The 26,173-nt window shown below is 42.0% G+C and overlaps 1 protein-coding gene across 1 annotated transcript in view; it reads left to right on the forward strand.

Annotated features, from left to right (window-relative positions):
* LOC121570227 (ras guanyl-releasing protein 3) overlaps positions 1-26,173 on the forward strand; it is a 71,921-nt gene that overhangs the window by 9,584 nt on the left and 36,164 nt on the right. The window contains exons 2-7 of the mRNA XM_041881712.2: positions 10,515-10,698; positions 11,323-11,425; positions 16,928-16,990; positions 19,219-19,350; positions 19,443-19,590; positions 23,437-23,610. Of these exons, the coding sequence (XP_041737646.1) occupies positions 10,629-10,698; positions 11,323-11,425; positions 16,928-16,990; positions 19,219-19,350; positions 19,443-19,590; positions 23,437-23,610 (690 nt within the window). The 5' untranslated portion in view covers positions 10,515-10,628. The remainder of the gene's footprint in view (positions 1-10,514; positions 10,699-11,322; positions 11,426-16,927; positions 16,991-19,218; positions 19,351-19,442; positions 19,591-23,436; positions 23,611-26,173) is intronic.

The raw sequence follows: 26,173 nt of genomic DNA on the forward strand, positions 1-26,173 counted from the left end.
TGGATCCCCAGACCGAGGGTGATTGACCGTCATCTTGAACTTCTTCCATTTTCTAATAATTGCGCCAACAGTTGTTGCCTTCTCACCAAGCTGCTTGCCTATTGTCCTGTAGCCCATCCCAGCCTTGTGCAGGTCTACAATTTTATCCCTGATGTCCTTACACAGCTCTCTGGTCTTGGCCATTGTGGAGAGGTTGGAGTCTGTTTGATTGAGTGTGTGGACAGGTGTTTTTTATACAGGTGACGAGTTCAAACAGGTGCAGTTAATACAGGTAATGAGTGGAGAACAGGAGGGCTTCTTAAAGAAAAACGAACAGGTCTGTGAGAGCCGGAATTCTTACTGGTCGGTAGGTGATCAAATACTTATGTCATGCAATAAAATGCAAATGAATTACTTAAAACCATAAAATGTGATTTTCTGGATTTTTGTTTTAGATTCCGTCTCTCACAGTTGAAGTGTACCTATGATAAAAATACAGACCTCTACATGCTCTGTAAGTAGGAAAACCTGCAAAATCGGTATCAAATACTTGTTCTCCCCACTGTATATAGAATTCCAAAACATGCATATGAAAGTAACCAAGGTAGTAAGTTAATACTGCAAAAAAAAACATTGCAAACGAATACACTTTCTGGCCTAAATGCAAAGCCTTATGTGTGGGGAAAATTCAACACAACACATCACTGAGTATATGCCTCCTTCATTTCAAGCATGGTGGTGGCTGAATCATGGTATGGGTACGCTTGACATTGGCAAAGACTGAGGCGTTTTTCAGGTTGAAAAGAAACGGTATGGAGATAAGCACAGGCAAAATCCTAGAGGAAAACCTGCTTCAGTCTGCTTTAAACCAGACACTGAGAGAGGCATGGACCTTTCAGCAAGACAATAATCTACAACACAAAGCCAAATCTACACTGGAGTTGCTTACCAAGTGAATGTTCCTGAGTGGCCAACTTACAGTTTTGACTTAAATCGGCTTGAAAGTCTATGGCAAGACTTGAAAATTGCTGTCTTGCCATGATCTCCAACACCTTGACAGAGCTTGAAGAATTTTTTAAAAGAATAATGGGCAAATATTGCACAATACAGATGTGCAAAGCTCTTATGAGACATACCCAAGAAAGACTCACAGCTGTAATCACTGCCAAAGGTGTTTCTAACATGTACTGAGTCCGGGGGTGTATTTAATCAAGGTATATTTTTCTTCCACTTTGACATTGCAGAGTATTTTGTGTATATCATTGACAAAAAATAAAATTACATCAATTTTAATCCCACTTTATAACACAATAATACTTACAGTACCAGTCCAAGGTTTGGACACACCTACTCATTCCAGGGTTTTTCTTTATTTTTTAAACTATTTTCTACATTGTAGAATAATAGTGATGACATCAAAACTATGAAATAACACATATGGAATCATGTAGTAACCAAAAAAGAATTAAACAAATCAAAATATGTTTTGTATTTGAGATTCTTCAAAGTAGCCACCCTTTGCCTTGATGACGGCTTTCAACACTCTTGCCATTCTCTCAACCAGCTTCATGAGGTAGTCACCTGAAATGCATTTCAATTAACAGGTATGCCTTGTTAAAATGTATTTCCTTCTTAATGCGCTTGAGACAATCAGTTGTGTTGTGACAAGGTAAGGGGGGTATACAGAAGATAGCCCTATTTGGTAAAAGACCAAGTTCATATTATGGCAAGAACAGCTCAAATAATAATATGCCATTTAGCAGACGCTTTTATCCAAAGCGACTTACAGTCGTGCGTGCATACATTTTTGTGTATGGGTGGTCCCGGGGATCGAACCCACTACCTTGGCGTTACAAGCGCCGTGCTCTACCAGCTGAGCTACAGAGGACCACATAAGCAAAGAGAAACTACAGTTTCTTTAAGAAATTAAGGTCAGTCAAACCAGAAAATGTCAAGAACTTTGAAAGTTTCTTTAAGTGCAGTCGCAAAAACCATCAAGCGCTATGATGAAACTGGCTCTCATGAGGACCGCCACAGGAAAGGAAGACCCAGAGTTACCTCTGCTGCAGAGGATAAGCCCAAATAAATGCTTCACGGAGTTCAAGTAACCGACACATCTCAACATCAACTGTTCAGAGGAGACTGCATGAATCAGGCCTTCATGGTCGAATTGCTGCAAAGAAACCACTACTAAAGGACACCAATAAGAAGAAGATACTTGCTTGGGCCAAGAAACACGAGCAATGGACATTAGACTGGTGTAAATCTGTCCTTTGTTCTGATGAGTCCAAATTTGAGATTTGTAGTTCCAACCGCTGTGTCTTTGTGAGACGCAGATTAGGTGAACGGATGATCTCCGCATGTATAGTTCCCACCGTAAAGCATGGAGGAGGAGGTGTGATGGTGTGGGGATGCTTTGCTGGTGACACTGTCAGTGATTTATTTAGAATTCAAGGCACACTTAACCAACATGGCTACCACAGCATTCTGCAGCAATACGTCATCCCATCTGGTTTGCGCTTAGTGGGAGTATCATTTGTTTTTCAACAGGACAATGACCCAACACACCTCCAGGCTGTGTAAGGGCTATTTGACCAAGAAGGTGAGTGATGGAGTGCTGCATCAGATGACCTGGCCTCCACAATCACCCGACCTCACCCCAATTGAGATGGTTTGGGATGAGTTAGACCGCAGAGTGAAGGAAAAGCAGCCAACAAGTGCTCAGCATATGTGGGAACTCCTTCAAGACTGTTGGAAAAGCATTCCAGGAGAAGCTGGTTGAGAGAATTTCAAGAGTGTGCAAAGCTGTCATCAAGGAAAAGGGTGGCTACTTTGAAGAATCTAAAATCTAAAATATATTTTTATTTGTTTAACACTTTTTTGATTCCATGTGTGTTCTTTCATCCTTTTGATGTCTTAACTATTATTCTACAATGTAGAAAATAGTAAAAATAAAGACAAACCCTTGAATGAGTAGGTGTGTCCAAATGTTTGACTCTTACTGTATGTATAGATTGCATTTTGATACTGCTACAGTGCTATTTGGGTTGTTAATTGGATTCGTCCCGCCGTTCTTGATTTCTTGCCTTTCTTTTGGGGTATTTTTCTTTACATTTGAGCTGTTTGACATTTGACTGCATTGTTAGGATCTAGTAACATAAGCATTTTGCTGCACAGCTATAACACCTGCTAAACTTTGATTTATCCATCCACTGTGTCTGCATTGTCACCAAATTTCCTGGTCCCTCCGTACAAATTATTTGACAGATATTCTTTCAAAATAATATTTATTTATTTTAAGAAACATTTTGATGACATTAGTCAGTGGTGCCCCCTGTCAATTATTTTAGTGGGCAATTACAATGATGATCTAAATGGTTTAACTGTCCAGCTCCTTTTACTCTTATACGATATCCATATAAAAGCCGGATTGTTGGTTGTACAGTTCACTGTGCTATAACGCCCTAGTATATTTTAATGTGCAATAATGGGTTTGTTATTGTGTTGTTATCAGTTGCTGTTATTACCTCAGCCAGTAACCTCAGCCAACTCAGATACATGGTTGGGTCAGGTAGAGGTGTTGGGATCAATAGAGTGGTGGTCAGGCAATGGTGATTGTGGTAGTTGTCAAAACAGGTGGGATTGTAGAGGTGTGTGTGTATTGAGGTGACTTTACCGGATTAATCTTATCCTCCTGATAACAACAAATAATATACAACAGTTTCATATTTCTATAGTGCTCTCAAAGCTGCTATAGGAGGACACCTTTGTGTTGAAATAGCCATTTTCCTTAGTACTCCAGTGTTTACCCCAAATGCGCCCACACTCATATAGCAGTGTGTCTAGCTGTGGGATTGCCTATAATGACCATTTAAGTGTTTTAAAGCTGTGTAGAGAGTGGTCTCAATGGTAAAGCTTCCTGGAAAACAGACAGATTATCTACTGTCAATCTGTGACACACACTTTCTTGGAATATTAACATTAGTGGCAAGAAATATACAGCCTTCGCACCCAAGGCCAATAGTATGGAATCCATGTCAGTAGCATTAGGAAAACCCTCGAAGCTCTGTGAAAAACAGAACGGTTTTGTTTACTAAACTGCCAATGCCTTGAATCCACCAAGGGCTCTGATCAATGGTTTTGTTTGATAAAACATTTTATTTGCAAACAAGCACCATGCCTTGGGTTGTGATACAAATAGTGACCTTGGGGTCCTTTAAACAAGCAACATCTAACTGTAGCTCAGCAGGCTTTCTGCTTCCATCCTTGGAGCAGGAGCATACACGTACATCCACATCCAAACAATCAATCAAATATTTATGAGGCGTTTAGGAAATGAGTCAAATATGAAAATACAAGATTAAAGCATTATGTCATAAATAACATATGACCCTTTCCTTCAAGATAGAGGCTCCGTTTTGGCTTTTTCGATTCTTTAATACAGGAAGGAATTCTGTTCAATTTGAATTGACATTTTCAGAACAAGCTTCTCTCCCTCGTATTTCTCTATGGTTCACTTGTGTTGTCGATGGCATTATAAAATAGTGATACTGAGTCAAGCAGGGCTGCTTTTCATTAGATAAATGTTTTCTCTTACCCCCTCTGTCCTCATTCACTACCATTTACATATACAGTAGTACCTTATAGTACTAAGTACTACTATAGTACTAAGGTGTCCATATCTACAGTTGAAGTCGGAAGTTTACATACCCTTAAATTGGAGTCATTAAAACTCATTTTTCAACCACTCCACAAATTTATTTTTAACAAACTATAGTTTTGGCAAGTCGGTTAGGACATCTAAATTGTGCATGACACTAGCAATTTTTCCAACAATTGTTTACAGATTATTTCACTTATAATTCACTGTATCACTATTCCAGTGGCTCAGAGGTCTACATACAATAAGTTGACTGTGCCTTTAAACAGCTTGGAAAATTCCAGAAAATGATGTCATGGCTTTAGAAGCTTCTGATAGGCTAATTGACATCATTTGAGTCAATTGGAGGTGTACCTGTGGATGTATTTCAAGGCCTACCTTCAAACTCAGTGCCTCTTTGCTTGACATCATGGGGAAATCAAAAGAAAACAGCCAAGACCTCAGAAAATAAATTGTAGACCTCCACAAGTCTGGTTCATCCTTGGGAGCATTTTCCAAACGCCTGAAGGTACCACATTCATCTGTACAAACAATAGTACGCAAATATAAACACCATGGGACCACGCAGCTGTCATACCGCTCAGGAAGGAGACGCGTTCTGTCTCCTCGAGATAAACGTACTTTGGTGTGAAAAGTCCAAATAAATCCCAGAACAACAGCAAAGGACCTTGTGAAGATGCTGGAGGAAACAGATACAAAAGTATCTATATCCACACTAAAACGAGTCCTATATCGACATAACCTGAAAGGCCCCAAGCATACTTCCAAAGTTGTGGCAAAATGGCTTAAGGACAGCAAAGTGAAGGTATTGGAGCGGCCATCACAAAGCCCTGACCTCAATCCTATAGAACATTTGTGGGCAGAATTGAAAAAGCATGTGCGAGCAAGAAGGCCTACAAACCTCACTCAGTTACACCAGCTCTGTCAGGAGGAATGGGCCAAAATTCACCCAATTTATTGTGGGAAGCTTGTGGAAGACTACCCGAAATGTTTGACCCAAGTTAAACAATTTAAAGGCAATGCTACCAAATACTAATTGAGTGTATGTAAACTTCTGACCCACTGGGAATGTGATTAATAAATCATTCTATCTACTATTATTCTGACATTTCACATTCTTAAAATAAAGTGGTGATCCTAACTGACCTAAAACAGGGACTTTTTACTGGGATTAAATGTCAGGAATTGTGAAAAACTGAGTTTAAATGTATTTGGCTAAGGTGTATGTAAACTTCCGACTTCAACTGTACGTAGTTTCCGCCATATTGCTTACACCCATCCGCTCCTATCAGTTCTGGACAAGGGGAGTGACTAAGGGGGGATAGAAGGGGTCAAGCTCTGGAGGAATCATTGGGTGTCCCTGTGGAGAGTAGGGCTGGAGGTGCCTGCCTGATTACCACTTAATGGACAATTGATCAATTTATTGATCCAAGGTCCCAGATTCACAAAATCTTCTTAAGAAGAAATGTCTTCTTAACTGCCACTTTTCCCTTAACTATAGACTTAAGAAGAAAGTTAAGCAAAGTTGCTATTCCTCAAAAAGGTTATTGGAAATGTTCTTACGCTATTTCTTATGTTTCTCCTTAAGCAAAAAGTTAACAAGAAATTAGATTCTTGAAAATTGGAAATGTTATTAATTCCAAGACAGCTAAACCCTTGCCTTAAACTCAGGGTAGTGAGAGAAAAAGCTCATGAAAGTAATTGAACATGTTTAATTCACTTACACACTTCATCTGAAAGTTTCAGTATTGATTATTTTAAACCCAAGAACATGTTTTAGAACAGTAATCTCAGTAAGTAATATGCTAACATGATTGCCATTGCTAGCTAGATAGCTAGCTAAAACGGTTGCTAGCAACAAACATCTTAAGAAGATTTGTAAGAAGATATTTGAGAAGTTCATAAGAAAATCATTAAATCTTAAGATATTGTTGAGGAATTGCACTTACAAACTATCTTATGAACTTCTTATTTTTTTCTTAAGATACTTCTTAAGTTTTTTGCGTAAGAAGTTATTTGTGAATTTGGGCCCTGGGCTAAGGCTCAAGGCAGCAGACTTCACGTGAGGAGCCGTGTGCTGCACGCTTCTGTACATCACTGCCCTGTGTGGTTAAGCACAAAATGAATGGTGAATCTGGAGTCAGAGCAGTAGCTGAGTTGGAGACCTTTGGTTGTTAATTTATCAGTGCCCCTCTCAGCTGATTGAAGTGTAACCCTCCAAGGCTGCACGGCTTTTGGCATTTGTCTACACTCTGGCTCTGTGCCCAGCTACACAGGGGAAGACTGTGTGACTGACTGCACAGGGAGTTGGAGGATAAATAACCAAGAATAAGGGGTAGAAATCAGTAGGATTTTAGACCAGTTTCTATGGCTTTCGTAATTGCTTCAATATTCCAAGTCTATGAAGTGGAAATCATGTTGCAGATCGTGATGGAAAACAGTGGAGCAACATTTTATCTATTAGGAGGGCTGCTGTTAGTGCCTTCAATGCTTATTAATAAACTGTAATTGCTTGAGATGAACAAGCTTGGGCATATCTGCCATGATGTCCAGTTCGACTCTAAGCATCAGCTGTTTTGTTTCAGTGCAGTGATAGGCTATTGGCTGGGGAATAACGTAACAGATGCACATATTTCCACTGAGTTGAATGTTGATCAAATCTCCTCATGCAAATCTTCCCTTTGCAAAGACTATTGACATAATATGTATTTATCAATATATCAATATACATGCAATATGTTACTATTCAAAGTCAATATATACTATATGTTGAATAACATTTACATTTCACATTTTAGTAATTTAGCAGACGCTCTCATCCAGAGTGACTTACAGTTAGTGCATTCATCGTATACATGTAACTAGTGTACATCAGTTTGTTATATTACAAATGCATCTGAAACTATGATAGATAGGAGGCTTGAGATGGGATTGAAGTAGATAGCTTGACATGAATCTCCATGGCAGAGTTGATTAATGTTTGCGCCAAGGCAATCCGAGACTATGCCTTGATTTATGTTTGTCGCCGAGCCTTAATTAAGAAAGGTTGCTTTCAGTCAAGGCCATGGACGTCATCCATCTTAACATCACCGAAGATGAATCGGAGTTGAAGGACACATACTACACGTACGGTAACACATCCATTCTATGTCCATCTTTTAAGATCTTATCAACTCTGTCTGCAGCTAGAGAGAGCTCACAAATCACCTTACAGTCAAGGGACAAGAGCTTGATTTCATTTCCTGAAAAAGCATGTGCACACACATGCACACACACATGCCACTCCTGACCCTAACCCCCACCAATTGCCCTAGTTCTGATATTGACATAAGTGTTGCACAATCAATTACAAGGTTTATGGATGACGTCTTGTATGCGCCTCACCAAGGTGACAGATTACACACAAAGCCATTAACAAGTTCCAAATCAACAGCGACTTGGTCCCCTGCTTCCACAATGCACCTCTAATCCTTATTCAATGGTTGATGACTTGTTTGGCTTCAAGGCCAATCTCAACCAATCAGTGGCGCATATTCATGACTATGAATAGCCAGGCTTCCCCAAATATTTGACCAATAAAAATATATATATATAAAATGTCTTTCTGTTTTTTCATAATTTTCCGTCAATTCGCAAGTGGCTGAATCTCACTGGAGAAATCATCCGAGCAAGGGAAACAGCGCCCCTCTGTCTCAGTATGTGTAGCCCATGTGTTTGATGCTGTCTGGACCAAAAGAGTATGACATGTTGCGGGCGCAGCATTTGATTGATGCCAGCAAGCATTTGGCCTCCCTTGATAAAAAAATATAAAATAATTAGCCAATCAGCGTTGAGCTGAGCTCAACTGTGGATTGTCCTGGTGCAGCAAAACGCCCCCCAAGAGAGGCCAGTTTGGATTTGGCTTCACACCAATCAAATCACATCCTAAGCAAAACATCATTTTCATTTCTGGTCTGTTTGTGTTGATGTCCTGCAGTATCTAGCTTGCTAAATTGGCCCTTTCCTAAGCCATGGATGGAGATGGGATTTGGACTTGTGGTTTTGACTTAATCATTGGCCTGTACAAAGAATTATGACAGCGATTTTGATCTAACCACAAATTGATATGTTGTGCCACTGGCCTGAGACGATTGAAGTTCAATATGTAACCTAGCCCTTTTAGGCTCACATTAATTAGCTAGCTAACTTAGCTGGTTCATTGTTGCCCATGTGAGGAAGTTAGGCTAGCAAGCATTTTAGCCAGGTAGCCTTTGACAACAAAAACTAAAAGTGCATTGTGTGACAGAGCCATAGACCGTTTTGCCAACATGAAATAATAATAATATGCCATTTAGCAGACGCTTTTATCCAAAGCGACTTACAGTCGTGCGTGCATACATTTTTTTTGTGTATGGGTGGTCCCGGGGATCGAACCCACTACCTTGGCGTTACAAGCGCCGTGCTCTACCAGCTGAGCTACAGAGGACCACAGAGAGAGAGAAAAAGAGGAGGATGGCATTGGCGTTCTGCTAGTCTACATGTAGGGTCAAAAAATAATAATACTTGCAAGCACGCATGCACACATGCACACACACACAGACAGAAATCAGTACCATGGACAGCCACATGATATTTAGCATCTTTGTTTTTGGTATCTTTAAGTTTGTTTTCAGTGTATTAAACTAAGCATATGTAGCCTTCTTGATTTGATTATGTTTAATTTGAAATGGTGCTGGAATAGCGGAGGTGGTGCTCCTGTTGTCTTTGTGCTGACTTGAGGTAACTCTGTGGTTCTAAATCAGTAGTTGTTTAGTAAACTGTCAAAAACAACTTGCTTGACCATGTTGCAGGTCATATAACTGTTTGTTACATGCAATATTTGCTTTGGGGACAGATGTTGCTCTCTGGTTTTGTAATGAATCAAACATCTGTGTACTTACATTTATTCCGCCACTGTGTGACTGTTGTCTTTTTGTTGTCACAGCCTTATTGTATATCACGGTGGCGTATGAATGAATGGGTTATAGAGAAAACAACGCAATTATCACAACATAGGTTGTAATATGGATTTTTTACTGGCTTGGCTTCCTCAGTGATTTTACCCACGCACCGCTACTGCAACCAATCCAAATCAGCCACAGTTTCCAAAACCACCAACCAAACTTCTCGATGATGCCACCTCTAATGTCATCAGTACAGACAACTCGCTCTGCTATATCAACCTTTATTGTTGTCTTGTAAAATCTAATCTGGAATCTAAAACCCTAGAATAACATTCTAAAATGACCTTGTCTGTACTTTACTTAACTTTGTGTTGGTATCAGTGGCGATACTATATGAACTGACAATCACTGATATTCGTCAGACAGACAGAAACCACTGTATCCAGATGACATAAACCCAGTCCCCAACCAGGCCATGGTAGACAGATGTAGTCTTGTCGCGCTCACTGGGCCAGAAGAGTATTATGCAATTTGTATGGAATCATGAGCTGTTTTGGTGGTATCACGCACTTAGCACATCAGAAAGTCATAAAACATGGATGGCTGCCATGGGAGTTCTCAGAAGACTGCCCAACTCCTGCAGATGTGGAGGAGAGGAGCATGATGCTGGAGGAATGCACTGAACTGGCTATCTTATTACATCGCCTCTTTTCACTAGCCACTGTAGTTTATTGAAAAACCTAGTATAGAATCCATGTAGTGTTCGTTTGTAATGTATATGGAAATACGTCTGGTGAATTTAGTGTGTATATGCCCACAATTAGAACAGAAATTACGATTGTGTGCTGATGAATAAACGACATCCACACCCATGTCTGCATGTGTTTACAATAATCTTAGAAAGAGATGTAAGCAATGTTTGTTTAGCCTGGCTGTGTCTTCTCTCCTCACAGAGAGCTCCTGAGCAGGCTTTGACCCCTGACCTCCAGGTGTGGAGGTGTACCATGTGTTCTCCCGCTCGGGGGCCGTGAACCCATCTCTGCTGTGAGGAGTCGTCCTGTGGGACCATGGGATCATCGACGCTGGGGAAGGCAGCCCCTCTCAACATGCTACTGGATGCCTGCATCCAGGCTTTTGGTGAGTAACCAATCACAGAAACACAGTGGGGAAGCTATATCAGTGGTGTGTGATGTGATCCAAACAGTATACACTGAGTGTACAAAACATTAGGAACACCTTCCTAATATTGAGTTGCACTCCCTTTTGCCCTCAGAACAGCCTCAATTCGTCTGGGCATGGACTCTACAAGGTGTCGGAAGCGTTCCACAGGGATGCTGGCCCATGTTGACTCCAATGCTTCCCACAGTTGTGTCAAGTTGGCTGGATGTCCTTTGGGTAGTGGACCATTCTTGATACACATGGGAAACTGTTTAGGGTGAAAAACTCAGCAGCGTTGCTGTTCTTGATACACTCAAACTGGTGCGCCTGGCACCTACTACCATATCCGGTTCAAAGGCACTTAAATATTTTGCCTTGCCCATTAACCCTCTGAATGGCACACATACACAATCCATCTCTCAATTGTCTCAAGGCTTAAAAATCCATCTTTAATCTGTCTCCTCCAATAAGGGATCATAGCTTTCACCTGAATTCACCTGGTCAGTCCATGTCATGGAAAGAGCGGGTGTTTATAATGTTTTGTACACTCAGTGTAGATGTGTTCTAATTGTTCCTTTTCTATGGTGTGATCCCTCTCCACAGATGACAATGGGGAGTTGCAGTCCAACCAGCTCCCTCGCACCCTGCTGCTGATGCACCGCTGGTATGTCACATCCACAGAGCTGGCCGGGAAGCTGCTCATGATATATCCTTCCATGTGGATTCTCACCAGACCAACAAAGAACAGTTGTCATACGCCATTTAGAGCCTTTCTGGTTGTGTTTAGATATGGCAGAGTATACAATATGGGCGCTATGGAATGCTGTGTTCCCTGACTGTGCCCAATGTATTTTCTGGGTGGACACTGACTAACCCTGAGTGACTTTTCCTGAGTATACAAAATATTGTTTATTTTGAGAGATAGTATATCAGTCAACTGTTTGTGTCATTTCTAGCAACCAATTATGATTGGTTGATCGCACAGCTCTGGGTTAAGGCAGATTGTCCTATCAAAACTACAGTCAATCAATCAATCAATCAAATGTATTTATAAAGCCCTTTTAAAATCAGCAGATGTCACAAAGTGCTATACAGAAACCCAGCCTAAAACCTCAAACAGCAAGCAATGCAGATGTAGAAGCATGGTGGCTATGAAAAACCCTAGAAAGGCAGGAACCTAGGAAGAAACCTAGAGAGGAACCAGGCTCTGAGGGTTGGCCAGTCCTCTTCTGGCTGTGCCGGGTGGAGATTATAAGAGTACATGGCCATTTTAAGGCCAGATTGTTCTTCAAGATGTTCAAACGTTCATAAATGACCAGCAGGGTCAAATAATAATCACAGTGGTTGTAGAGGTTGAAACAGGTCAGTACATCAGGAGTAAATGTCAGTTGGCTTTTCATAGCCGGGCATTTAGAGGTTGAAATAGCAGGTGCGGTAGAGAGAGAGAGTTGAAGACAGCAGATCTGGGACAAGGTAGCACGTCCGGGGAACAGGTCAGGGTTCCATAGCCACAGGCAGAAGAGTTTAAACTGGAGCAGCAGCACGACCAAGTGGACTGGGGACAGCAAGGAGTCATCAGGCCAGGTAGTCCTGAGGCATGGTCCTAGGGCTCAGGTCCTCCGGGAGGGGAGGGAGAGAAGGAGAGAGAGAGAATTAGAGGGAGCATACTTAAATTCACACAGGACACCGGATAAGACAGGAGAATAACACCAGATATAACAGACTGACCCTAGCCCCTCGGCACATACACTATTGCAGCATAGATACTGGAGGCTGAGACAGGGGGGGTCGGGAGACCCTGTGGCCCCGTCCGACGATAACCCCGGACAGGGCCAACCATGCAGGATATAACCCCACCCACTTTGCCAAAGCACAGCCCCCACACCACCAGAGGGATATCAACAGACCACCAACCTACTACCCTGAGACAAGGCTGAGTATAGCCCACAAAGATCTCCTCCACTGCACGAGCCCGAGGGGGCGACAAACTGGACAGGAAGATCACGTCAGTGACTCAACCCACTCAAGTGACACACCCCTCCTAGGGACGGCATGAAAAGCACCAGTAAGCCAGTAAGCCAGTGACTCAGCCCCCGTAATATGGGCGACAAACTGGACAGGAAGATCACGTCAGTGACTCAACCCACTCAAGTGACGCACCCCTCCTAGGGACGGCATTAAAAGCACCAGTAAGCCAGTGACTCAGCCCCCGTAATAGGGTAAGAGTCAGAGAATCCCAATGGAGAGACGGGAACCGGCCAGGCAGAGACAGCAAGGGCGGTTTGTCGCACCCCTGGGCCAGACTACACTCAATCATAGGACCTACTGAAGAGATGAGTCTTCAGTAAAGACTTAAAGGTCGAGACTGAGTCTGCGTCTCTCACATGGATAGGCAGACCATTCCATAAAGATTAAGCTCTATAGGAGAAAGCTCTGCCTCCAGCTGTTTGCTTAGAAATTCTAGGGACAATAAGGAGGCCTGCGTCTTGTGACCGTAGCGTATGTGTAGGTATATACGGCAGGACCAAATCGGAGAGATAGGTAGGAGCAAGCCCATGTAATGTTTTGTAGGTTAGCAGTAAAACCTTGAATTCAGCCCTAGCCTTAACAGGAAGCCAGTGTATAGAGGCTAGCACTGAAGTAATATGATCACATTTTGGGGTTCTAGTCAAGATTCTAGCAGCCGTGTTTAGCACTAACTGAAGTTTATTTAGTACTTTATCAGGGTAGCCGGAGAGTAGAGCATTGCAGTAGTCTAATCTAGAAGTGACAAAAGCATGGATTAGCTTTTCTGCATAATTTTTGGACAAAAAGTTTCTGATATATATATTCTTGATATGTTCGTCAAAAGAGAGATCAGGGTCCAGAGTAACGCCGAGGTCCTTCACATTTTTTTTTTAGACGACTGTACAACCATCAAGATTAATTGACAGATCCAGCAGAAGATCTCTTTGTTTCTTGGGACCTCAAACTAGCATCTCTGTTTTGTCCGAGTTTAAAAGTAAAACATTTGCCGCCATCCACTTCCTTATATCTGAAACACAGGCTTCCAGGGTAGGCAATTTTGGGGCTTCACCATGTTTCATCGAAATGTACAGCTGTGTGTCGTCCGCATAGCAATGAAAGTTAACATTGTGTTTCCGAATGACATCACCAAGAGGTAAAATATATAGTGAAAACAATAGTGGTCCTAAAACAGAACCTTGAGGAACACCAAAACATACAATTGATTTGTCAGAGGACAAACCATCCACAGAGACAAACTGATATCTTTCCGACAGATAAGATCTAAACCAGGCAAGAACTTGTCCTTGTAGACCAATTAAGGTTTCCAATCTCTCCAAAAGAATGTGGTGATTGATGGTGTCAAAAGCAGCACTAAGGTCTAGGAGCACGAGAACAGATGCAGAGCCTTGGTCTGACGCCATTAAAAGGTCATTTACCACCTTCACCAGTGCAGTCTCAGTGCTATGATGGGGACTAAAACCAGACTGAAGCGTTTCGTATACATTATTTGTCTTCAGGAAGGCAGTGAGTTGCTGCACAACAGCTTTTTCAAAAAATTTTTAGAGGAATGGGAGATTCGATACAGGCCGATAGTTTTTTACATTTTCTGGGTCAAGGTTTGGCTTTTTCAAGAGAGGTTTTATTACTGCCACTTTTAGTGAGTTTGGTACACATCCGGAGGATAGGGAGCCATTTATTATGTTCAACATAGTCAAAAATAAATGTAGGATGATCAAGCAGCAGTGAGGGCTCTTCGATATTGCACTGTATATTCTTTCCAAGCTAGTAGGAAGACTTCCAGTTTGGTGGAGCGCCATTTCCGTTCCAATTTTCTGGAAGCTTGCTTCAGGGCTTGGGTATTTTCTGTATACCAGGGAGCTAGTTTCTTGTGACAAATATTTTTTGTTTTTAGGGGTGCGACTGCATCTAGGGTATTATGCAAGGTTACATTTAGATCCCCAGTTAGGTCGTTAACTGATTTTTGTATTCTGTCATCCTTGAGTAGGTGGAGAGAGTCTGATAGGGCCTCTAGGAATCTTTGGGTTTTCCGATAATTTATAGCATGGCTTTTGATGGTCCTTGGTTGGTGTCTGAGCAGATTATTTGTTGTAATTGCAAACGTAATAAGATGGTGGTCCGATAGTCCAGGGTTATGAGGAAAACATTTAGATCCACAATATTTATTCCATGGGACAAAACAGGAAGAATAAAACATGTTAAGTGCAAATGCATTTGAGAGCAATGTTAGAGATAAAGAACCACTTCAAAAGGAAGTGCAACCTGGATCGAATCGATAGCTGTTAGCATTCCATTCCTCTTTGTGATTTTTATCTAGTGTGCCATGACTGTGCATTTTAATCTGATTCAGTTAGCAGGGTCCTGGACAGTGTTTTCCTGGAGACGCCATACCACTAAGTGCTTTGATATCTTTGCTTCTGGAAAGACACCCTGAGATATTACAATGCCTAGTGTCAGGCCTCTCCACTGATGACTGATGAACCCCATCTTTTCCCTGCTTGTGGTTGGAGTAATGGCTGTGTTGCTCCAGATGGAGGATGCCCCTAACTGCAGATCTAGAGTCAGATTAGCGATTACCCTACCTCCAATCCTAACCTCACCGTATGGGAAGTGAAATATAATTTACATTTACATTTTAGTCATTTAGCAGACGCTCTTATCCAGAGCGATTTACAATTAGTGAGTGCATACATTTTTCATACTGGCCCCCTGGGACCAGTTTGCGGAAAATCTTACCTTCTCCATGCAGTATGAAGCTGCCTCAGAGGAGAGCCAGAGCAGAGAGCCTCTTTCATATGACAGAATACAAAGGCACTATTCTGCCCTTCCTCTCACTTTTTGCTTTTTCATTAATCCAACAAAATATACAGTACTTATCGTTGTCCTTCAGCTGTTGCTGAGAGATGTATTTTAGCTCCTACATTGATTCGCCTCCTTGTTTGTGAGTTAGCCCATGATAATATTTTTCAGTCGTCTTGAGAGAAGGCGAGACCAATTGATTGTGTGTGTTTTCCACAGTCATGTATACATCCAATAAGCATCCATCCTGACCCTCCATGCTGGGAGAGTTTCATAGTACCACAGAGAAGGCAGGGGTTAGCCTGCTCTGCTGCATGGTTGTGACTATATCCTTGGCAGAGAAACAGCTGAGTTCCTTTTGAAAGTGATATAGAAAGGCTACGCTGCAGACCTGGCTCCACGCCCAAGGCCTCTCCAAAACTACTTCTAAGATCTACAGGTAACTGCCAAAATAAAGGAAACACCAACATAAAGTGTCTTAATAGGGCGTTGAGCCACCAGAACAGCTTCAATGCGTCTTGGCATAGATTCTACAGGTGTCTGGAACTCTATTGGAGGAATGCGACACAATCCTTCCACGATAAAAATCCTTCATTTAGTGTTTTGTTGGTGGTGGAAAACACTGTCTCAAGCGCCACTCCAGAATCTCCCATAAGTGTGCAATTGGGTTGAGATCTGGTGACTGAGGCACACATACACACACACACACACACACACGCACACGCACACGCACACGCACACGCACACGCACACACACACACACACACACACACACACACACACACACACACACACACACACACACATCTTTAAACCCCCTATGCTCCTTTTGAGACCCCTCTTTCAAAGTCACTGAGATCTCTTATTCTAGCCATGGTTAGAGTTGCAAAATTCAGGGAATTTTTTATACATGACCCTAAGCATGATGTGATGTTAAATGCTTAATTAGCTCAGGAAACCCACCTGTGTGGAAGCACCTGCTTTCAATATGCTTTGTATCCCTCATTTACTCACGTGTTTCCTTTATTTTGGCAGTTACCTGTATATTTCAACGGTTCAAGGACGGAAAACATTGGCCAAGTGACAATTATTTAGAAAATGCACACATTCATTGGTGGAGAGATTCATTACATGGCCAGACCTTTCATTGTTTTTATATTTCCACATACTGGGCATTCCTTTTTGAACACTTGAGTTATTCTTCATTAGAGGAGACATTTTGTCCAACTGATAAATATACAGCTGCTTCTTGTGAAAGATGTTGTTTTATTGTTATATTTTTGGGGGAGGGGGGTTGTTGGAAATGTGGAATGTGTGTCCATTTGTAATAGGGCTTCGGACACTGTCTCCAAAAAGTGCTAAACTATCCTTGACACAACCCCACGTACCGTGACTGCCATGGAGATGAGTGCCAAAGAACGAGACTGAAGATCTGCTATTTAATGAGGTAAATAAAACACTACTACATACCCATGAGTTTCTGAGCTCTTCAGTATTGAAGATGTTTTGTATTGCTAGGCTGAAAATGCAGTGCAGGTTGTGTGCTCCTCTCTCGGGGCTCTGTGACTGACTGGCTGGTGCAATGAGGGATGAGAAGATGTCATTAAAAATGACAGCCAGTGGCTGTCCTCATGAGACGTGGACCGCTGCCTGCCATCTAAAGTGGAGATATTGCTTGGGGCGAAAGCATTTAGTGAATCAGGAGTCTTGTGATCCATTATTTACCCCAAAACGTCCTCAGGTAATCTTTAACAGAATACACAGACCCTTATTTCACTGGTAACCCCTTTAAAGTAATTCTCCACCACTGTCTGCCAATCCATCTGTCCTATTATTTTGTGTGCAACCTTTATATGAAATTCAGAGACTAAATAAATAATCTGAATATAATGTTAACTACTGTAAGGAGGGGCCATATTAAAGTTCATGTTATTTTGCAGTTAATTTGAATCTGAAGGGGGAATACCACAATGGCCATTATCTTGTTAATGGTTCTCTGTATTCATTTGTTATTTCCAGATTAGGGAAACATGATTTGTTGGGTTGATAAAATCTAGGCCACGTTTCTGACTATGTTTGCTAGACTTGCCATTCTCACCACTCCCATTAGCCACATCACACTACAAATCACTGAGCAAGGAGCCCACGGCAGTTCTTGTGCAGGATCAGTACCCTCAACTCTGCCTTTGCCCTCTGAGACTATGATATCATTGTGAATCATTCATATTCTACAGGCACTGCTGCTTGGAGCTATGCGCTATGATGTTCAGTCAGACTGTCCGGACATAATGTACACATGCTAACAGTAAACATATTGTATAACTGCAACATACAGTGCATTCGGAAAGTATTCAGACCCCTTCACTTTTCCAAATTTTGTTACGTTACAGCCTTATTCTAAAATTGATTAAATTGTTTTTTTCCCCTCATCAATCTATTCACAATACCCCATAATGACAAAGCAAAAACAAGTTGTAGAAATATGACATTTACATAAGTATTCAGACCCTTTACTCAGCACGTTGTTGAAGCACCTTTGGCAGCGATTACAGCCTCGAGTCTTCTTGGGTATGATGCTACAAGCTTGGCACACCTGTATTTGGGGAGTTTCTCCCATTCATCTCTTCAGATCCTCTCAAGCTCTGTCAGGTTGGATGGGGAGCATCGCTGCACAGCTATTTTCAGGTCTCTCCAGAGATGTTCGATCGGGTTCAAGTCCGGGCTCTGGCTGGCCCCTCAAAGACATTCAGAGACTTGTCACGAACCACTCCTGCGTTGTCTTGGCTGTGTGCTTAGTGTCGTTGTCCTGTTGGAAGGTGAACCTTCAGCCCAGTCTGAGGTCCTGAGCACTCTGGATCAGGTTTTCATCAAGGATCTCTCTGTACTTTTCTCCGTTCATCTTTCCCTCGATTCTGACTAGTCTCCTAGTCCCTGCTGCTAAAAAACATCCCCACAGCATGATGCTGCCACCACCGTGCTTCACCGTATGGATGGTGCCAGGTTTCCTCCAGACATGACGCTTGGCATTCAGGCGAAAGAGTTCAATCTTGTTTTCATCAGAACAGAGAATCTTGTTTCTCATGGTCTGAGAGTAATTTGGGTGCCTTTGGGACCTTCAATACTGCAGAAATGTGTTGGTACCCTTCCCCAGATCTGTGCCTCGACACATTCCTGTCTCGGAGCTCTATAGACAATTCCTTCGACCTCATGTCTTGGTTTTTGCTCTGACATGCACTGTCAACTGTGGGACCTTATATAGACAGGTGTGTGCCTTTCCAAATCATGTCCAATCAATTGAATTTACCACAGGTGGACTCCAATCAAGTTCTAGAAACATCTCAAGGATGATCAATGGAAACAGGATGCACCTGATCTCAAATTCGAGTCTCATAGCAAAGGGTCTGAATACTTATGTAAATAAGGTATTTCTGTTTTTTATTTTTAATAAATTTGCAACAATGTCAAACAACTTGTTTTCACTTTGTCATTATGGGGTATTGTGTGTAGATTGATGAGGAAACATTTTATTTAATCCATTTCAGAATAGGGCTGTAACGTAAGAACATTTGGAAAAAGTCAAGGGGTCTGAATACTTTTTTAGTGCTAAATCAGCCATTCATGTGTGTGTGTGTGTGTGTGTGTGTGTGTGTGTGTGTGTGTGTGTGTGTGTGTCAGGTACTGGATTACGGTGTTCCCTGCAGAGTTTAACCTGGACCTGGGCCTTATCCGCCTCACTGAGGAGTTCAGAGACGTGGCGGCTCAGCTGGGTTGTGAGGAACACAACAAACTCATTGACATCTCCACCATGTGAGGGACTACCCAAGGACGGTCACACAAGCACACACACACAGTCACTAGAGAGTTTCAAGTTTCAACAGATTGTGTGTATTTCGTTCTAGCCCATCATATGACTGGATGAGAAAGCTGACCCAGAGGAAGAAGCAGGCCAAGAAGGGCAAAGCCTCACTCCTCTTTGACCACCTAGAGCCCATGGAGCTGGCTGAACACCTCACGTTCCTGGAGTACAAGTCCATCAGGAGGATATCAGTGAGTGTCCCTGGTGGAAAAAGACACTTGCCCTGAGAACCGATCCACCTGCTGGGGTCCTTTCATCCCTATCTAACCCCTGTGTGTGACTTTCCTCAACACTCTTTCCAAGAGTGCTTTTTCCACAGAACTCTTTTTTTGGCCCCTCTAGTTCTGTTACTAACTACGAGAACAAAGCTTTGGCTGTCAACTAACTTCATCCCCAGGATAATTACACACCACCACAGAATCAAATCAAATCAAATTTTTATTAGATACGTTTGCTCTACATTTCAGTTAGTTTTATTTGCTGGGTAGTTCACTTGTAAATTCACCAGCGATGGAGGGCACAGTACTGTATATGCCAATGACGTCTGTGTTATTTACTCAGCGGTACTATACATACAGTGGGGGGGGGAAAGTATTTAGTCAGCCACCAATTGTGCAAGTTCTCCCACTTAAAAAGATGAGAGAGGCCTGTAATTTTCATCATAGGTACACGTCAACTGTGATAGACAAATTGAGAAAAAAAATCCAGAAAATCACATTGTAGGATTTGTAATGAATTTATTTGCAAATTATGGTGGAAAATAAGTATTTGGTCACCTACAAACAAGCAAGATTTCTGGCTCTCACAGACCTGTAACTTCTTCTTTAAGAGGCTCCTCTGTCCTCCACTCGTTACCTGTATTAATGGCACCTGTTTGAACTTGTTATCAGTATAAAAGACACCTGTCCACAACCTCAAACAGTCACACTCCAAACTCCACTATGGCCAAGACCAAAGAGCTGTCAAAGGACACCAGAAACAAAATTGTAGACCTGCACCAGGCTGGGAAGACTGCATCTGCAATAGGTAAGCAGCTTGGTTTGAAGAAATCAACTGTGGGAGCAATTATTAGGAAATGGAAGACATACAAGACCACTGATAATCTCCCTCGCAAGATCTCACCCCGTGGGAGTCAAAATGATCACAAGAACGGTGAGCAAAAATCCCAGAACCACACGGGGGGACCTAGTGAATGACCTGCAGAGAGCTGGGACCAAATTAACAAAGCCTACCATCAGTAACACACTACGCCGCCAGGGACTCAAATCCTGCAGTGCCAGACGTGTCCCCCTGCTTAAGCCAGTACATGTCCAGGCCCGTCTGAAGTTTGCTAGAGTGCATTTGGATGATCCAGAAGAGGATTGGGAGAATGTCATATGGTCAGATGAAACCAAAATAGAACTTTTTGGTAAAAACTCAACTCGTCGTGTTTGGAGGACAAAGAATGCTGAGTTGCATCCAAAGAACACCATACCTAATGTGAAGCATGGGGGTGGAAACATCATGCTTTGGGGCTGTTTTTCTGCAATAGACCAGGACGACTGATCCGTGTAAAGGAAAGAATGGGGCCATGTATCGTGAGATTTTGAGTGAAAACCTTCCATCAGCAAGGGCATTGAAGATGAAATGTGGCTGGGTCTTTCAGCATGACAAGGATCCCAAACACACCGCCCGGGCAACGAAGGAGTGGCTTCGTAAGAACCATTTCAAGGTCCTGGAGTGGCCTAGCCAGTCTCCAGATCTCAACCCCATAGAAAATCTTTGGAGGGAGTTGAAAGTCTGTGTTGCCCAGCGACAGCCCCAAAACATCACTGCTCTAGAGGAGATCTGCATGGAGGAATGGGCCAAAATACCAGCAACAGTGTGTGAAAACCTTGTGAAGACTTACAGAAAACGTTTGACCTGTGTCATTGCCAACAAAGGGTATATAACAAAGTATTGAGAAACTTTTGTTATTGACCAAATACTTATTTTCCACCAAAATTTGCAAATAAATTCATAAAAAATCCTACATTGTGATTTTCTGGATTTTTTTTCCTCATTTTGTCTGTCATAGTTGACGTGTACCTATGATGAAAATTACAGGCCTCTCTCATATTTTTAAGTGGGAGAACTTGCACAATTGGTGGCTGACTAAATACTTTTTTTCCCCACTGTAGGTACACGTCAACTATGACAGACAAAATGAGATTTTTTTTCTCCAGAAAATCACATTGTAGGATTTTTTATGAATTTATTTGCAAATTATGGTGGAAAATAAGTATTTGGTCAATAACAAAAGTTTCTCAATACTTTGTTATATACCCTCTGTTGGCAATGACACAGGTCAAACATTTTCTGTAAGTCTTCACAAGGTTTTCACACACTGTTGCTGGTATTTTGGCCCATTCCTCCATGCTGATCTCCTCTAGAGCAGTGATGTTTTGGGGCTGTCGCTGGGCAACACGGACTTTCAACTCCCTCCAAAGATTTTCTATGGGGTTGAGATCTGGAGACTGGCTAGGCCACTCCAGGACCTTGAAATGCTTCTTACGAAGCCACTCCTTCGTTGCCCGGGCGGTGTGTTTGGGATCATTGTCATGCTGAAAGACCCAGCCACGTTTCATCTTCAATGCCCTTGCTGATGGAAGGAGGTTTTCACTCAAAATCTCACGATACATGGCCCCATTCATTCTTTCCTTTACACGGATCAGTCGTCCTGGTCCCTTTGCAGAAAAACAGCCCCAAAGCATGATGTTTCCACCCCCATGCTTCACAGTAGGTATGGTGTTCTTTGGATGCAACTCAGCATTCTTTGTCCTCCAAACACGACGAGTTGAGTTTTTACCAAAAAGTTCTATTTTGGTTTCATCTGACCATATGACATTCTCCCAATCCTCTTCTGGATCATCCAAATGCACTCTAGCAAACTTCAGACGGGCCTGGACATGTACTGGCTTAAGCAGGGGGACACGTCTGGCACTGCAGGATTTGAGTCCCTGGCGGCATAGTGTGTTACTGATGGTAGGCTTTGTTACTTTGGTCCCAGCTCTCTGCAGGTCATTCACTAGGTCCCCCCGTGTGGTTCTTGGATTTTTGCGCACCGTTCTTGTGATTATTTTGACCCCACGGGGTGAGATCTTGCGTGGAGCCCCAGATCGAGGGAGATTATCAGTGGTCTTGTATGTCTTCCATTTCCTAATAATTGCTCCCACAGTTGATTTCTTCAATCCAAGCTGCTTAGTCTCCTGAGTGGCGCAGTGGTCTAAGGCACTGCATTGCAGTGCTAGCTGTGCCACTAGAGATCCTGGTTCGAATCCAGGCTCTGTCGCAGCCGGCCGTGACTGGGAGACTCATGGGCAGCGCACAGTTGTCCAGGGTAGGGGAGGGAATGGCCGTCAGGGATGTAGCTCAGTTGATAGAGCATGGCGTTTGCAACGCCAGGGTTGTGGGTTCAATTCCCCCGGGGGACCAGTATGAAAAAAAATATATATGTATTCACTAACTGTAAGTCGCTCTGGATAAGAGCGTCTGCTAAATGACTAAAATGTAAAAATGTTACCTATTGCAGATTCAGTCTTCCCAGCCTGGTGCAGGTCTACAATTTTGTTTCTGGTGTCCTTTGACAGCTCTTTGGTCTTGGCCATAGTGGAGTTTGGAGTGTGACTGTTTGAGGTTGTGGACAGGTGTCTTTTATACTGATAACAAGTTCAAACAGGTGCCATTAATACAGGTAACGAGTGGAGGACAGAGGAGCCTCTTAAAGAAGAAGTTACAGGTCTGTGAGAGCCAGAAATCTTGCTTGTTTGTAGGTGACCAAATACTTATTTTCCACCATAATTTGCAAATAAATTCATAAAAAATCCTACAATGTGATTTTCTTGAAAAAAAAAATCTCAATTTCTCTGTCATAGTTGACGTGTACCTATGATGAAAATTACAGGCCTCTCTCATCTTTTTAAGTGGGAGAACTTGCACAATTGGTGGCTGACTAAATACTTTTTTCCCCCACTGTACCACGTACACTAACTCTCTCTTTCTCCAACCGCCATACCCAGTTCACAGACTACCAAAGCTATGTGATGCACGGATGTGTGGTGGACAACCCAACGCTGGAGCGCTCCATCGCCCTGTTCAACGGAGTGTCCCAGTGGGTTCAGCTCATGGTGCTCAGTAAGCTGACACCCCAACACCGCGCTGAGGTCATCACCAAATACATCAATGTGGCCCAGGTAGGAAGAGAGAGATGGTATCTCTCTCCTCTCTCTCTCTCTCTCTCTCTCTCTCTCTGACAGCTGGGGTGGTGCTGTTTCACGCTTCTTCATTCTCTCCACTTACATCCTATATTCCAGAACTCCTCACAATTTCATTTCTCCAATGAGTGTTAAACCCGCCCACTCTGACAATTGTTAGATAGTAAATAGTAGTCTAAATATGTTAGTCTAAATAGTTAGATTGTTAATTACAATTGTAAAGGAGGTGAGGGCAATTTCATGAGGCATAAATTCTCATTAACTGTACGGCACTGTAACACTTTAAATGAATAGGGGGTTTCTTTCGCCACCTCTATGTGCAGAACATCTCTCATTATAAGTATGTGAACATCCTGAAGGAGAAAGAACAGCAGAGGAAGGGAGAGGGACTCATGGTTCAATATTGAGCATGTATCGTATATTAATTAGACAGTTAGCTGAGCCAGACTTGCATTAAATCATCTGTATCAATGGAGTTGGAACATTGTCAATTAGATCATAACACCCTTCGGTCATTAAAATCTACTGCTGCCCACACATGCTTTCTTTTCTCTTATAGAAAGGCCTTCTCTATATGCTTTCCTCATGTATTTTTGATTTGATTTTGTGTGACAACCCGAAAACAGATACATATACCAAAACTTAAAACGACTTGGCACTGCCTCTGGTGGCGTAAGAATGTGAGTCCCTTACTGAAGTAAAATAGCTTTTTAGATACATGGGGACTATGCCATACAGGAAGTTGTGGATCAATCTCAGTTTCAGATGAATTACCCTTTTATCAACCAGTTCTCTGAGTTGAGAAGGGCCAACATGAGAATGAGGGCTAAGATTCAGTGTTACCCTTCTTATCAACAATTTAAGTCTAGTCTTATAGCTTATTGTATTTCTTAATGCTCTTTAGCAGGCTGCATATCACAACGTATCTCAAAATTAATCCACGACAGCTTTCACAATAATCATTATATAAGTAACCTTGAACTCGAACGAACATAGTATTTTAAAAAGTTATGATGGTACATTGTAGTTGAATTACTTTTGATCAAACCCCTTGCTCTTTGCGAGAAACGAAACAGATCAGTGCAGGCGGAATCCTCGCGCTATCTGACGTAAGACAATGTAAGCACAGGGCATCCCTCCAGCAATAACACTTAATCGCTATTAATGTGATTCTCCATGTCTAATTGCTGTGTGCATGGGGGGGAGAAAACATTGTATTTCTTAACAGACATTAAGCATCATGCATGCTATTAGGCCTCTCAATCTCACCAGAGACCAGGGGCTTCTCCCTCCATTATCATCTACCAGGATATAGATAAAGGAAATATTCAGAAGACTAATGACTAGCACTCATGCTCATGTCTGCCTCCATTGTTTATGCAGGTAATCTGTCAGCTATAGTGAAATGGCCTTCCCTTTAGCATGACTGTTGTAAGTAACAGCAAACTTTCCAGGACATAGACATGTCTTATATGGGCAGAAAGCTTAAATTCTTGTTAATCTAACTGCACTGTCCAATTTACAGTAGCTATTACAGTGAAAAAATGCCATGCTATTGTTTGAGGAGAGTGCACAACAACAAAAAAACGTAGCACGGCAACTGGTTTGATACATTCACCTCTGAAGGTAAATAATGTACTTACATTCAGTAATCTTGCTCTGATTTGTCATCCTGAGGCTCCCAGAGATAAAATGTAGCATAGTTTTGTTTGATGAAATCCATTTTTATATTAAAATGTAGGAACTGGGTTCTACAGTTTGAACCCTTGCTGTCTCTGGCTCCACACCCACCCCGCCCGGCCATCTAGATGTATGAAAGTTAGTGTATAAGCTAATGATCCATCATGTATGACATTCCTGGGAGTGTGTAAACTTACATTTTGTATAACCATATCATTTTTGTATGTTATCTATAGTTATGTACTTGAAAATGTATCAATTGACCAATTCGGCACATTTGGGCAGACTTGATACAAAATAGTCCAGTATTGCAATGCTTCACTGGATCAATCTGAAACTTTGCACACACACTGCTGCCATCTAGTGGCCAAAATCTAAATCGCGCCTAAACTACAATATTATATTGTGGCCTTTCTCTTGCATTTCAAAGATGATGGAACAAAAAAATAAATAGAAAACACATTTTTTTTATTTTTTATTATCTTTTACCAGATCTAATGTGTTATATTCTCCTACATTAATTTCACATTTCCACAAACTTCAAAGTGTTTCCTTTCAAATGGTATCAAGATTGTGCATATCCTTGCTTCAGGTACTGAGCTACACGCAAGTTAGATTTGGGTATGTCATTTTTGGCGAAAATTGAAAAAAAGGGTCCGATCCTTAACTAAAGAGGGCTATTTTTGTTTTTTTTGTTTTTTACATGCAAAGCTTCTCGCATTTTTCAAATAAGATGTTCAAGCACTTTCCCCTCATGCTATTGATTCCATAAGCACAGTGTAAAGACATTAATTTATGTTGGTTTATGTTCTTTTATTTACTGTTTTGAAATAAGGTTATTTTAGGTGGCCTCCCGAGTGCA

This window comes from Coregonus clupeaformis, chromosome 1, assembly GCF_020615455.1.
Source record: "Coregonus clupeaformis isolate EN_2021a chromosome 1, ASM2061545v1, whole genome shotgun sequence".
NCBI classification, from domain to species: domain Eukaryota; kingdom Metazoa; phylum Chordata; class Actinopteri; order Salmoniformes; family Salmonidae; genus Coregonus; species Coregonus clupeaformis.